General features: G+C 37.9%; 3 protein-coding genes across 5 annotated transcripts in view; 1 reads left to right on the top strand and 2 right to left on the bottom strand.

The window, feature by feature from the left end:
• Positions 1-2,171, bottom strand: part of LOC133526975 (heterogeneous nuclear ribonucleoprotein 27C) — a 42,143-nt gene extending 39,972 nt beyond the window's left edge. For both annotated transcript variants that reach the window (XM_061863849.1, XM_061863848.1), the window contains exon 1: positions 2,038-2,171. In XM_061863849.1, coding sequence (XP_061719833.1) covers positions 2,038-2,075 — 38 coding nt within the window. In that variant the 5' untranslated portion in view covers positions 2,076-2,171. The remainder of the gene's footprint in view (positions 1-2,037) is intronic.
• On the bottom strand, positions 2,038-4,263 carry LOC133526976 (arrestin domain-containing protein 5-like). 2 transcript variants are annotated; one of them, XM_061863852.1, is made up of 6 exons: positions 4,078-4,263; positions 3,715-3,849; positions 3,425-3,630; positions 3,153-3,320; positions 2,897-3,070; positions 2,038-2,811 (listed from the first exon to the last, which is right to left on the bottom strand). In XM_061863852.1, exons 1-6 carry the CDS (start codon positions 4,193-4,195, stop codon positions 2,716-2,718), a joined length of 897 nt encoding a protein of 298 aa, XP_061719836.1. In that variant the 5' UTR covers positions 4,196-4,263; the 3' UTR covers positions 2,038-2,715. The 2 variants fall into 2 exon arrangements, with proteins under 2 accessions (XP_061719836.1, XP_061719835.1); XM_061863851.1 differs by having other exon boundaries at positions 2,038-3,070.
• Positions 4,264-4,665: 402 nt separating this feature from the next.
• Positions 4,666-14,579, top strand: LOC133527056 (importin-11). The gene is made up of 9 exons (XM_061863942.1): positions 4,666-4,882; positions 7,746-7,886; positions 8,453-8,673; positions 9,240-9,399; positions 10,097-10,343; positions 10,889-11,167; positions 12,327-12,508; positions 13,620-13,820; positions 14,295-14,579. The coding sequence occupies exons 2-9, from the start codon at positions 7,752-7,754 to the stop codon at positions 14,415-14,417; spliced, it is 1,548 nt and encodes a 515-aa protein (XP_061719926.1). The 5' UTR covers positions 4,666-4,882; positions 7,746-7,751; the 3' UTR covers positions 14,418-14,579.
• Positions 14,580-14,810: the final 231 nt, after the last annotated feature.

The raw sequence follows: 14,810 nt of genomic DNA, 5'->3' as shown, positions 1-14,810 counted from the left end.
AACTTTATCTACACATTTTAGGACATTTCCTAGGTTTCAGTTACTATTTTTCTTTTCTTGTACGCCTTTCCTTTGTATCTTAAAGATCTACAATTTAATTTATTCTTGTACAGCACAAGTCTACCCACAGATGATATATGATATACAATCCCTAGGTAATTAATGAATAGCAATTACTAATGACTTATTACTTAATACATTAATGATAAAAGAAACCACATGGCTAGGTAAGATGTTATAACTCTTCGAATGCTATTTTAAGAACAAAATGCGTGAACATGTTGAAAAATAATGTGACATGTGTGTTATTTGTCACGGGTTGGTTACAGTCAATCCTATTATCTGTATGTTTTACTAGTACTAAGCCATACACTCTCTACAAAACACAAATGAGGGTTCCATACTATTTCCTATGGGCAGTATTTCATAATTAACAAAAAATAAACCCAGGTGTAATGGTGTTTCAAAATGTGGACAAGGTGAGAAGCTCTTACATTTTAAGGTGGTTAAAACTAACCCATACAACTTAGTGTGCATGCACAAGGTTGTTATTTTTATACAATATTAGTTTGTCTAGGTTTAGTCTAAGCTAAGCTTGCACAGACTTGAATAGAACTAAAAGTAAGGGAGTGTCATTATAAACAATGCCACACTTTGTCTTTGCTAATGGCATACAGAGTTAAGCTTAGTCCAATTCTAGGTAATAAAGTAATAAATACACAGCAAATCATTTTTGCTTCCCTAATATAGGAATGCAGATGAGGGCCTTTTAACACACATATTTAAAGATATATCAAGTAGTCTAACCTAAATAACTGATCATACAATTTATTATCAAATAGTCAACACCAAATAACATTGACTGGTGAACTGATAACATTAAAATTTAAACTTTTATTAAATTCAAAGTATTCTAGGCACAATGAAATTTTTTAGTTGTTTTGATCATGCTAACACTTATTTAAGGCATTGGGAATTCTAAGAAATAAGCAGACAGGAGCAGTTTACAATTTGGTCATATCTAATCTATGTAATTGTTTAATGGAATTAACCTGAACAGAATAGATAGTCTGTGCTTTCTGTGGAGCTAACTATGTAGTTAGTGAAAGTAACATTCACTTTAGTAACAGTTTGAAGTCATGGCACAGGTACAGATCATGTTTTTTATTTCATATACTATTTTTTGCAAGCAGATTAATACCTAGTATTAGATTTGTAGTTGTACGCGCATTATTTGCAATAGGTATATGAAAGATCTAAGAGAGTAGAACATTTTACCATTTCGGTAAATTAATTAGCACATGAATTATTTCGGCGTCGGCAGTAAACAGCCGTAAACGTGCTAACAGCGCGTTGGGAAGGAAGTTTTCGAACGCGCGACGTCGTATGTAACCATATGTAAATGAATCAGCACGTTTAACCGAACGCTTGCTCCAACCGAGCAACGCGGCACTTTGAACAGCCGAGCTCTAATAACCTCGATAGCGTTCACTATGATCCGAATCATTCTTCGCAAAATACAACGCTCTGAATGCCCTGACGCGAAATAAGCGATAAGAGAAAGCTACCGATGCCCACATAAAGGTTAATTTCGTAAATTGCGACGTTCCCCAACCGGCTAACTTTTACACAGGGATCTATTATATAAACATCCGCAAGCAATCTTTGCACGGTATCAAGGTTCCAAAATCTGAAATTTTAATATTATGCTATGGGAAAGTAATAGCTGCCATGATCGCATACACGAAAGTCACACGGCGAGGCTTGGGGTCGGTGGCCGCGAGCCGGTAGAAGGCTAATTGAGCAAACGTGAACTTTATCCAGATTTAAAAGAGAATCACAGCCCTTTCCAAACTTCTTAGTATTCGATAAGTATTTCAAAAAACACAATAAAAAGGGTAACGCTACCTCACAAGCCTCGCTGGCTATTAGTGAAATGCGACATACGAACCAAGCCAACATGCAGTTTGACCTATTATTGTTTGCATACCTTAGATAGCCCTGATTATTAAGTAAAAATGTTCAATAATAACTTACCCCTTCTCATCATCGTCCATGTCTGGATTCATACGCATAACTTACTACTAATTAAAAATAATGGTTGGCACCGGCAATACACCCCAACCACACAAGCACAGACCCACACGATTATGGCGGACCAACCATATCCGCTTTCTCAAAAAAGTCATGGAAAGGGGAAAGAGTCGTATGACTATTTGATTATTTCGGTCAGTCAAATAACTTATTTATGACTATTGCCAATTTTTAAATACGGAAATAAAATGATAAGTATTATTTTATTTTGTTTTATTGTTCATATTTAGTAGAAATATTAATAATATTATTTTAAAAGTAGCTAAAATGTTGCTAGTTTTCTGTACATGACAATAGATGGCAGTGTAATGGCACTTTAGGGTTACCACATATATAATTCTATAGTGTAGCCAGTGGAAAACCCTGATGAATCGTTAAAGTAAACCGAGCATACCTATGCGTTTTTTTTATAATTATTATTCAATTCTTAATGGTAAAAACATGCCTTTAGAGTAGAAATTATTTTTATGGGATTTTTACTGAAACGAGCTCTGTTTTACAGAATAGAAACTGAATTCATTCATTTGGATTTAAATAATAAATAATCATTGGATCGTATAGGTATAAGATAGCAGTAAAAATATGAATGATGCTTAATCAAATAAATTTAATAAGTTTTAACTACTTAAATAGTTCTACATGCATAACTGGTACTGTAGAAATTGTCACAGGTATATCCTTATGTATGCAAAAATGATATGGAAAATCCAGTGTTACCTAAAACAAACAATTTGTATTTTAACATGATGTTGATTTTAAATACAATCTTATCTGAGTTATGTTGTAAGTATAACGAATTTACCGAGAATTTATATTCTATTTTAATCATAGAATAATCGCTTGATGGATTTGCTGGTGGTATCTTCATACTCAAGTTGCAAACTTCTTTTTCCTCGTTTTTAAATTTGTTGTATGTAACGTTCTCTATCCTTTTTTCTTCCTTTAAATAACCTGAAGATACATTATACTCTATTTGCTGTAACGTTACAAAAAATAGTGATTTAATTGCTTGCTTTACTTGTTAGCTTACTTATAATTTATCAAGTACCAATACCTACTCGTACTAATGTGATGCTGAGTTTCGATAATTTTACTCTACTTTCATTACATATCATTACTTCAAATGATATCATTTGATTTGGTGCGAATCCAGTATGAGTCTGCAATTGCATTGATAGTTTTGCCGAGTTCCAAAAAATTTTATGCATTTCCGTAAATGTGGGCACCTGTAAAGAAATTCACTAGTTTGTAAATTTATTAGTTGGATACTACAAAAAAGGTATTAAGTAAGATATTATACAAAAAGAAAGGGAACCAGATAAAGACGAACCAAAAATTCTTCTAAGTGGTTGAGATCTACATTTCTCGAGACATTAAATGGCACAAAAGTTTTCTTCTTAAATTTGTAAGCCGCTTTGCATTGCACTTTGACGAAATAAAATACTTTTGCTGTGGAACTCTTGAATGATGATAGTAAGTCTGGCGGTAACGAAAAATAAAATGGGTGTGTATATGTCCCAGCAGCTACAGATCTTCCTGAAATTACAATTCTTAGTGATTTCATCAGTTTATAAATAATACAACTTTAAACTAACTATCAAGAAACATCCGTATGCTTACCTTGCAATTCAGGAAATATATCAGTTTTAATACTAAGGACGACTCTTTTTTCTGAATATATTTTTATGTACGGGATTGTTGGCATTGGTCTAGTCCACGATGCCTTACTAATTCCAGTGACATCGAGATCAAAATCTGAGATCAAAGTGGTATTTATATGCCTATACCTTGTACAGTCGAGGAAATTGATTCTTTAGCAGTTTACGGTTCAATTTACATTGGACAGCTCTTAGCATAAGTATGTACAACAAAAATAACTTGAACCGCAAATTGCTAAAGAATCAATTTCCTCGACCGTACTACCCTTACTAACACTGCAATGTTTATACAAGAGAAGAGTAAAATATTGGAATGAAGTTTTACGTTCTATTTTTTGTTTCTGCTGAAATTTCACTACAACAGTCCCAGTTATAATATCACCAGCATAAAAGCAACCCGTTGAACCACTGTTCAAAATAATATCACAAGACTGCCAAGGCATTGTATTATTTGTTATCCAAAGCTAAGCTACGTAGGTAAATATTCAACACATCCAACGACACGAATAAATTAGATATGTCCTTATTTATCTTATGATTAAATTTATAAAGATAGCCAATAATTACATAAAGGCATTGAGGGACATTCGATATCGTTTATTATCATATCAGACCTTGTATTAGTAGTTTTGATGATGATAATAGAAAAGTGTGGGATAAAGAAGGCAAAGAGTGAAAAAAGGCTAAAACACAATTTAAATAGGTACTTATCAAGTACTTACTAACATAATTTAAATACATCTGTTAATAATACTTATGCTGACTGTACCTGCTAGGAAGTAGAAAACTGCTTTAGGCTCACGAATTGATTTTAATGAAAATTGTGAATCTTAATTTTTTTTATATATTTATTACGTTAATATTTAAAATTATGGTATGATTTAAAAACTTTTTGATGAAAACACGATTCCATTTCTTGTGTTTTACTTTTTGAACGGTGGAAGTGCTACAGGTCGAATAAAACTTGCACTGAGCTTGCAACACAAGCGATTAAAAAAAACACTTGACATTGACAACTCGCGGCTGGTTATTTCGCATCATTGTTACATTTTATCATTACAAAGAATTTCGGAAGCTTGTGTGGTGTTTACGATGAGTTACATCTTGAAATTACTTCAGTAACTTTCTAGGTAATCTGGTTGTTGCGTTTTTGTCTTTAAATTAGTCTGGAGATTGCAGATGGCATGTGTAAGATACGTAGGCCGTGCTAGGTTATGTTATGTCCTTTACCTTTTTGCGGTGAAAACCAAGTTTGTTTATGCGCTTTATATGTTTTGTTATTTAAATATCCTAGTTTTCCTCTTTCGTACCTTATTTACTATTGCAAGATTATTACTTACTAAACAATTTCGTATTATCTTTAGTATAATCTTTGATTTACAGTGTTAAATCTGCATAAGTAATAGATATGTGATGTTCGGTGTTCGTATGACGTTACAGCGGTAATGATGGTATTGTAGTGTTAATTACCTTGCTTAGCATCTTGTATTTAACCTTAGATGACCCTTAAGAGCAAGTAATCAATAAGTTGTTATGCCACTATGTTTTTACTGTTTCATTCAATATGGATTTAGAACCTTCAAAACTTCATTATGAATAGCTTATACATAATACATTCTACAGGAAGGATAGTTTTTACCTATTTAACTGTAATTATTTCTACATAGTATCAAATTTGAAATGTATTTTCAATGTTCTACCATATGAAGCTGAATTGTAATGTATTTTCAATGTTCTACCATATGAAGCACAATTATTGCAATCTTTACAAATATACACACAATGATTATTGTCCTTGGTTGCTGTTGTTACACCACCAGTTGTTACAGTCACATTTTACATAAGTTTTTTGTAAAAATAGTAAAATAGTGTTATTATTATTATTATTTATAAATGCACAGGCAGCTTATAGCTGATATGTGCACATCAATGTCCTGCACTTGTGTTTTGTCCATTAATAAAATGTTTGTCGAGTCTATTTTTAAAAGAATTCACTGAGGGTGCACTGATTACGGATTCGGGCAAACTGTTCCACACTTTCACTACGCTCCTTGTTCGATATACTCCTCAAATTAAGCTCTTCTGATGAAGAATGAAGAACTCCAGGATAGTACTATCATATTTTTTACTAACTTAATAACTATATACAGTAACGTTTATGTATTTTTTGGTAATCTATAAAAATATGTGTAGCCGCATCGGCTGTATGGTGCAGTCTAATGTAGGTACACGGAGCGGGGAGCCGTGACGTATGTGTGTGACGTCATGTGTCGTCAACTGGTCTTCGTAGGAGTATTTATGTTGCGTCAACAAATAGTCATTTTTGCTATTTTCTCTCAATGTACTTTTCTTTCAATAGGCAACTAATACTTGTAGAGACAATTCTAATCAACCCAACCACAATTAGGTTACATTGTTTTATTACAGAGTTCCCATGGTCACTTCCTGTCTCCATGATCAGATCAGCTCTATGGTGCCTTAAAATTGCATTGTCACCCAACTTACACATGTGTGTGAAGTTTCAGCTCAATTGAATAATGGGAAGTGGGTCTAATTTTGCTTGCAAGATTTGACCCGAACCAACATAGTTAGGTACAGTCACATCTGAATACATTGACACGATCAAAGTGCCAAAAATATGTATACACAACCTTATGGCCCATCTATTAGGGTAGTAGTACATATTTTTGGCACTTTGTCCGTACTGATATTTTCAGACGAGACCGTACATATGTTGCAAGTTAAATAAAAACTTGTATAAAGGCCTGTATTTATTGAATAACTATTGTGGTACCATAAAACCACCCAAGTTTAATCCAAAGCTCCCGACTATGTTTCAAAATCTTGAATAATCTTTCTTTAGGTGGGAATATTATTTGAATGTACTAGGCTGTATGTCAGGGATCACCAATTAGTTTTTTCTGAGGTCCAGTTTTTGAAATAAAATGACCATCGCGGTCCGTTTCCTCTTGAGTTTATTAAATAGGCAAAAACATAAAATACATTGGTGGTCCGGAGACGGACCATGGTGCGCCATTTGGTGACACCTGCTCTATGTCATATATATTCTGCATATAGCTAAGCATCTGTACAGTGGTATAGTTAAAATTAGTCTGAAAAAGATGATGTCATCTCCTCATGAGAGCTTCATGAGGTTACAATGAATTACATCTTGAAGTTCTGGACTATAGTTGAGTGGTTTTATTTATTTATTTATTTAATCTTTATTGCACAATACATGAAGATACAAATGGTGGACTTAATGCCTTAAGCCTTTTTTATGGTGACTGAAGACAAAATTATGGTGAGATATTGCAAGCAAGGATTTTACAAAGCTTAATTTTTAGAGCTCCACACGAATCTTTGGTCTTGCAAATCGGTTAAATGCGTTTTTATATCTTAAATAAAAAAAATGACTGTTTGATTGGCCAATTAACTAGCAATGAACGTTCTTTTGGACCAATATTGTACTAAACGATAGATAGGTTGGCCTTTTTTATGACAAACATTTTTACAAGACAAAAATATATTTATACGCCTCTAAGGTACTGGCAATAAGGTTGTGTAAATATATTTTTGGAATGTTAACTTGTATAGATATTATATACTCGAACATACCTGGAATATAACAACAAGTTATGTGTATTTATGTGTGTTATAAAAAAAAAAATCGTTTATTTCAGACATAAGTCCATCGGGGCTAGCATCATTATTACTATGTACTTAAAATTTGAGTTGACATTATTACAAACTAAATAATACAATAAAACTAAGAAAATAACAACTTAGCCTATGACCCATTACGTAAGGAACTGGCGCATGCAGATAGCCAGTGTCTCATAAGGGGTCTGTCCCATGTTTCTGAGACAACGCTTAAGATTCTATTGGGGCTGTAACCATGTTATATATAAGTTTCACACTTTTGCACCTTAATGTAGCAGTGAATGAACTACATTATATTTCACATTTCTTGACATAAAATGTTCTCCGTAGTACACCATGGATCCAAATATCTACGCGCTGGTGCTAGACACCCTGAACCGAGCCACCAGTCAGGATGCAGAGGTGCTGAAGCCAGCTGAGAAAAAGCTGCAAGAATGGGAGATTGAGCCCGGCTTCTACTCTGTCCTGCTGGTAAATATCCAGAGCTTTCCAGTCACTAAACAAAATATTTGAAAAACGTTTAGGTACCATACTGTATTTCCTAGAAAAATTGAGGTTCTTTCAAAGTTATTAAAACAAATTGATCAAAGCGCTTAATTTACGACTTGATCGATCACACGGCATAAACTGCTCATATACTTACACAACAATGGCAGCGCATCTATCATATTCATTGGATTTAGAGCCAGTCTGAGCTAACCTTGTGCCGATTAGGTAGATATATCTCATTTTAATGGATTAATCTCTCGAGTATCGCGTAAATATTCGCGCTCGGGCCAGGAAATCGCATGGGCCGCCTCGGTCGAGGCACGTCTACACTAGCCGGTTTGTGCGTGAGGAAATTGCCTCGCGCGTATGCTCGCTCTGTGTGGACCCGGCTATTAACACATAAATAAATGTCCTGATTAGAACTCAGAATCTCCAGTTTTGCTGGCAGGGACCCTACCGACTAAGGCTAGATGGCCATTGATTAGGATATTGACTGTAGCTACTATTCATTTCATATTTCTTAGTTAATTTGTCCATATTTCTTATAGGACGTCCTCTCCAACCACACCATAAACGTGAACGTCCGCTGGCTCGCAGTCATGTGCTTCAAGAACGGCGTGGACCGCTACTGGCGCCGCAACGCGCCGCACGCCGTCTCCGAGCAGGAGAAGGAGAAGCTGCGGCTCGGGCTGCTCACTCCTAATGTTCTTAGTGAACCCGTGGCGCAGATAGCGACACAACAAGCAGTTCTCATCGCCAAGATCGCCAGGTAACTGTAACAGATCGATAATTATCTATAAGAATGGCATGGAGCGCTACTAGTACCGTCTCCGAGCAAGAGAAGGAGAAAGTAGTTTCTTGCGCTCAACGTGCTCACTAGCCACACAGTAAGCCGTGCTAGGTGGGACACTTTGTCTAGTGTTGTAAGACTAGTTTTGAAGACTTTCAAACTTTATAGACTTTGACGCCTCTATCTCCTCATCAAAGCATTTTTCTATTTGTCTCCTAAATGAGTAAGCTCTTTTAGGGTTCGTATTTTTAGCTATCTAATCCAAAGAATTGGTGCAGAGTTTTTACGAAGCAACTGCCATCTACCAAACATCTAATACATAAATCGATTAAAGAAATAAACAAAAATCGACATTGATCAAGCCATTAACTTGTGATTGTTTGTCCAGGGATAGAAACAAGGATTGATTTCTAGCCTAGTATAATAATTTGCGCCTTGAGATATAGGGTACTGGAGAAAGAGGTCAGAGGAAAACATAATATCCTTTTATGATTAATTGTTGAGAGCTGGAATCTTATCTAAAGTTCATATATCTTCTTTGTCAGATTGGACTGCCCGATGCACTGGCCGAACCTAGTCCCCGACCTGCTGGGAGCATTGAAAGCACCTCAACCACTGGTGCAGCACCGTTCTCTGCTCATCTTCCACCACATCGTCAAGGCACTGGCTTCTAAGAGGCTAGCTGGGGATCGCAGGACATTTCAGGTATGTGCTATCACAGTTGAAAATCTTGCTAAGTGCCGGTTTTCATTCATTTTATGTGGTACAAACAGCAACTCTCTTAATTGTCCATTGGTGAACATTATGCCTTTTGTAATAAGGTCCACCGATGGACAGTTAACAGTGTGGGCAATGGTAGGTTAAAAAGAACTGTACCTAACTAGAAAAGTCCGATAAGTCTCAATCATTTAAAATGTTTTTCACATTTTGGTCACTGGACATTTTTATCATTTTCGTGGGTTGTGAGTTGTGATGCACTGTGATGAATAATTTATAGGCTAGAGAGATAGCCAAAAGTATTTGTCATGTGACCAAAAATATTCCATCCAAATCAATTCCAAGGTTACTATTTAACTTCTTATAAATTAGAAGTTTAGTTTACCCTTTCAGATATATTTTTTCAGTTTGTTCCTTGATTACTCAATGACCGCTGGACCCATTGGGAAAAACTTCCGTTATTGAAAGGTTCTCCTTTTGATTATTCAAATAACCACTACACCTTATGATACTAAAGTCCCCTGCCACGCCTGTCTGTCTGTACATTCGCGATAAACTCAAAAACTATTGAACGGATTTTCATGCGGTTTTCACCGATCAATAGAGTGATTCTTTAAGAAGGTTTAGGTTATGCGTAACCCGTGCGAAGCTGTGGCGGGTAGTAATATCTATATTATTTCTCCAGGACCTCACACACACCGTATACTCCTTCATCTTAAACCTCTGGCATGAGAACACCGAGCTCTTCCTCCGCCACATCCAAGAGGGCGCCACCACAGAGCTGATCACGGAACACCTGGAGAAAGCCCTCCTCTGTCTCCGTATCCTGAGGAAGCTGACGGTCTTCGGTTTCAAGAAGGCCCACGAGAGTCAAGATGCCGTGGCGTTCCTGAATGTGGTGTTTGACCGGGCTAAGACCAGTTTAGAGTGCAGTAAGTAAAGAAGTCGATAAGTAACAGAGTAACAACTTCCAAGAGAGATACAGTCACTGGTCAACTGGAGAAATCTCCTCTGTCTCCGTATCCTGAGGACGCTGACGTTCTTCGGCATCAAGAAGGCCCAGGAGAGCCAGAATGTCGTGGCTTTCTTCAATGTGCTCAAATAATGGCCGAATTTAAACTGGACTTGGTGAAAACTTGCCAAAATTGGTGCATCTCACTTCAAGCTGTAGCTCTCTTCGGACGAGAATGGTCTGGTCTCTATGGTCATTAAAATTAGGAGATGCAGTAAAAGGTTGGTCCCCCACAAGGAATCTTTTCAGGGATACTGCGGAGGTAGTATTGGACATTAATAAATACAATGTAATGTTTAAATTGAACTATATAAATTTTAATTTTTATTTCATGATCAGTGAGAAGGATAACGTCTACGATACGATTCGATTTGAAGATGTAATAGCCCCCCAAGCGTCTCTCAATTCTCCCCACCAAACGAAATATTCGTATTCCTAGTGTCTCAAAACCCCTTTTCTTTCCAGGAAAACTCCTCAAAGGCCGCGGCATCTACCCCCTGGAGCTCTGCGAGAAGTTCATCATCCACCTCACGAAGGTGGCCCTCGGGGTGCTCGGCGTGCAGCCCTTCTCCTTCGTGCCGCTGCTCCGGCCCTCGCTGGAGTTCGCCATCTACTACTGCTTCACGGAGCAGGGCATGAGCTTCGTGTACGAGCGGTTCAACATACAGTGCCTGAACATTGTCAAGGGCATACTGCAGTGTGTGGAGTTCAAGCCGCCCAAGGGGGATCAGGTGAAGGAACCATGTAAGTTTTTTTTTATGTTACGGAGATCCAACAGACAGAGCAGTGCCATCATTACAATATTATAGGATCACATTAAACCTAAATACCATATTAAATAAAAGTTGGCCATACGGGATGTTTCAAACTATTCGCTACAATTTGCAAGGTGAATACACTGGCCTTTATAAATAAGGCACTAAGGTTAGTTAACATAGTCTTAGGAGCACTTTTCTAACTTTTTAAGGAAAAAAGACTGGCATTTAAAGAATTTGGAAAAATTGTCAGTCAACGACAAAATTGTTAATTTTAATCCAAAAACGTTTTCATGCCAATTTGTTCCATTTCTATTCAGTATCAAAAGTTTTCTAGAGACCAACCTAGGTTGGGGAACTGAAAAAGCAAAAAATGAGACAAAATGTTATCCATAGATATAATAAGCTTTCGAGGGTGTCCCCGTTATATATTAACTAGGGCAGCCGGGGGGACGGCACGGTAGAATGGTCTCGCGACCCCGTGGCGTCCCCCAATAACGGTAGAGCGAGCAACGCCGCAGGGGATGTTAGTGGGTATTCTCTTCCCCTCCCTCTGTTTAACAGAGGGAGTACCGGGAGGAGCGAGTCCCACATACCACCCCCCAAGTTGGCCTCCCCAGCCAGGGGTGAGATGCGTAAATGCATTTACCCCTGCGAGAAAAAAAAATAATATATATATATATATATATATAATAAGCTTACAGGATGTTTGGTTTTGTACTGCGTCGATCTCATTGTTTTACGAACATTGGAGCAGTTGCGGCATTATATAATGCTCTCGTCCGCAGCAGCCTCGAATGTAACGTCATCTGGGCTCTGCATGAGAAAGTCCACATTGTTCACATTATGTTATATGCGCCATAAATTAGAATATTTTTTTTTGTTTATAGTTACACTATTACAGTCTTAGGTCTAGTAACGGTAAAGATAGTTGTAAGTGTGAAAAAAAAAATGAACTAATTATAATATTATATCAATTTTTAGTATGAAATAGTGAGTGATATAGGCGAGCGACGTCACTAGCATTGTGAGTAATTGATTTAAAACGTTTAAACCCACGCGACATTCTAATTATCTTCCGTGGCAAGTTTTTTCTCTCCTAACTGGCTTTACATTTAATACGAAACTAATATCAGTCATCCTCGCAGTGACGCTGCAAGCCCACCAGATCAAGACTTCAGTCCTGGACACGGCCACCGTGTGCCACATGTGCCAGGTCCTCGTGTCGCGCTACTTCCTGCTGTCGGCCGACGACCTCGCGCTGTGGGACGCGGAGCCGGAGAGCTTCGCCACCGACGAGGCGGGCGAGTCCTGGAAGTACAGTCTCAGGGTGCGTGCGGGATCATTATTGTTACTTGCCACCATGCTTCAGTTGCCCATTTACGATTTGAAATTGGTTCACATACCATTACCAATTCTTAAATTCCGTAGAAACGTTGCTGAAAATAAAGATAACTTGACGCTACTTTTACGTAGTTACGTTCATAATTGTAATGAATCTAAAAATTTAGATGAGAGTTAAAAATGTTTGATGACGTACATTCCATTCCACTACCAACTCATCTACATTCTACATACAACTCGTCTATATTCCACATCCAACAAGTCTACATTCCACATACAACAAAGTCTATATTCCACATGCAACAAGTCAACATTCTACATACAACTCGTCTATATTTCACATCCAACAAGTAGTCCACATTCCACATCAAACAAGTCTAGATTCCACATTCCATACATTCCACATACAAGGTATACATTCCATATCCAATAAAGTCTATATTCCACATTCAATCAGTCTACATTTCACATCCAACAAGTCTATATTCCACATTCAATCAGTCTACATTTCACATCCAACAAGTCTATATTCCACATCCAACAAGTCTACATTCCACATCCAACAAGTTTACATTCCACATCTAACAAGTTTACATTTCACATCCAACGTTTACATTCCACATCCAACAAAGTTTACATCCCACATGCAACAAGTCTACATTCCACATACAACTCGTCTATATTCTACATCCAAGAAATAGTCCACATTCGACATTAAACAAGTCTACATTCCACATTCCACTTGTCTACATTCCGTATCCAATAAAGTCTACATTCCACATTCAATAAGTCTACATTCCACATCAAACAAGTCCATTCCATTCCAACCTCGTATACATTCCACATCCAACAAGTGTACATTTCACTTCCAACTCGTCTACATTCCATTCTCAACCGCCCACATTTAAAACACTAGATTTCTTTTTATTTAATTTCTTCTTTAAAATCATCATCATCATGAACTTAAGAGTTATTCTCTTGTCGGTGGAGTATCTTCCAGCTTTTCCTATCTTGCGCCAACTCTTTGACTTTTTGATACGACACGACCCCTACTTTTTCTTTCTTTAAAATAATTGTAATATATTATTTCCTTACAGCCGTGCACGGAAGCGGTATTCATGGAGCTATTCCACGAGTTCCGCGACACGCTGGCGCCCGAGCTGGTGCGGCTGCTGCGCGCGCTGCCCGCGCCGCCCGCCCCGCCCGCCCCGCCCGCCCGCGCCGACCTGGCCGCCGCCCTGCACAAGGACGCCGTCTACAACGCCGTCGGCCTCGCCGCCTTCGACTTGTACGACGAGGTACTGACGGCCTACACGCCCGATACGTACACTGTACACCTTATGCCATTGACGACCAGTTTAGCCTAGTGGGTAGTGACCCTGCCTACGAAGCCGATGGTCCCGGGTTCAAATCCTGGTAAGGGCATTCTATTCGTGTGATGAGCATGGATATTTGTTCCTGAGTCAAGGGTGTTTTCTATGTATTTAAGTATTTGTAAATATTTATATATTATATATATCGGTGTCTAAGTACCCTCAAGACAAGCCTTATTGAGCTTACTGTGGGACTTGGTCAATTTGTATAATAATGTCCTATAATATTTATTTATTATTTATTTATTGCCCGAAGGTGAACATTAGCGCCGGGGCTACGTACACCCTGCTACGCCTTATTATGTCGCTGCAATAACTTCCACGTTAAGGCTGCGTTTCTAACTCGTAAACTAGCCATTTCAGTCATATTTTTACAACTACCCTAATATTTGTTGACAGGTGGACTTCGACGAATGGTTCACGAACGTGTTGAGCCAGGAGCTGAAAATAAAAGACGACAACTACAGAATAATTCGGAGGAGAGTTTGTCAATTAATAGGTATGTTTTTTAATTTTTTATGACGTTGTTTTCTTGGTGAAGCATCAAATTTTAGGCTCGAATTGAACTGTATCGGGTACTATGAATGATTATATAGTTTTTTTTAAATACCACGGCGGTGGCAAACGTGCGTACGGCCCGTCTGATGGTAAGCAGTCACCGTAGCCTATGGACGCCTGCAACACTAGAGGCATTACATACGCGTTGCCGACCCTTTAAAAACCTGTACACTCCTTTTTTGAAGAACCTCATACTTTATACCCTCGAGAAAACCTCGGCAGGGAGCTCATTCCACAGCCGGAGCGTCCACAGGAGAAAATTCCTCTTGAACCGCACAGTACGCGACCATTTAGGTTCTAGGGTGTGAGGATGAACACCCTGCCGACGGCGGGCGGTGCGGTGGTAGAAAGCGGCCG

This window comes from Cydia pomonella, chromosome 17, assembly GCF_033807575.1.
Source record: "Cydia pomonella isolate Wapato2018A chromosome 17, ilCydPomo1, whole genome shotgun sequence".
NCBI classification, from domain to species: domain Eukaryota; kingdom Metazoa; phylum Arthropoda; class Insecta; order Lepidoptera; family Tortricidae; genus Cydia; species Cydia pomonella.
Note: the sequence above shows the minus strand (reverse complement) of the source record. Positions and strands in the feature narration are given on the sequence as shown.

Excerpts from the sequence above, each read along its gene's own strand:
- LOC133526976 (XM_061863851.1), bottom strand. The coding sequence starts at position 4,195 with ATGCCTTGGCAGTCTTGTGATATTATTTTGAACAGTGGTTCAACGGGT. Across the intron at positions 3,631-3,714 it reads TATATTTCCTGAATTGCAAG|GAAGATCTGTAGCTGCTGGG; the intron begins GTAAGCATACGG and ends TTGTAATTTCAG. Across the intron at positions 3,321-3,424 it reads ACCACTTAGAAGAATTTTTG|GTGCCCACATTTACGGAAAT; the intron begins GTTCGTCTTTAT and ends ATTTCTTTACAG.
- LOC133527056 (XM_061863942.1), top strand. The coding sequence starts at position 7,752 with ATGGATCCAAATATCTACGCGCTGGTGCTAGACACCCTGAACCGAGCC. Across the intron at positions 8,674-9,239 it reads CTCATCGCCAAGATCGCCAG|ATTGGACTGCCCGATGCACT; the intron begins GTAACTGTAACA and ends CTTCTTTGTCAG. Across the intron at positions 11,168-12,326 it reads GGATCAGGTGAAGGAACCAT|TGACGCTGCAAGCCCACCAG; the intron begins GTAAGTTTTTTT and ends TCATCCTCGCAG.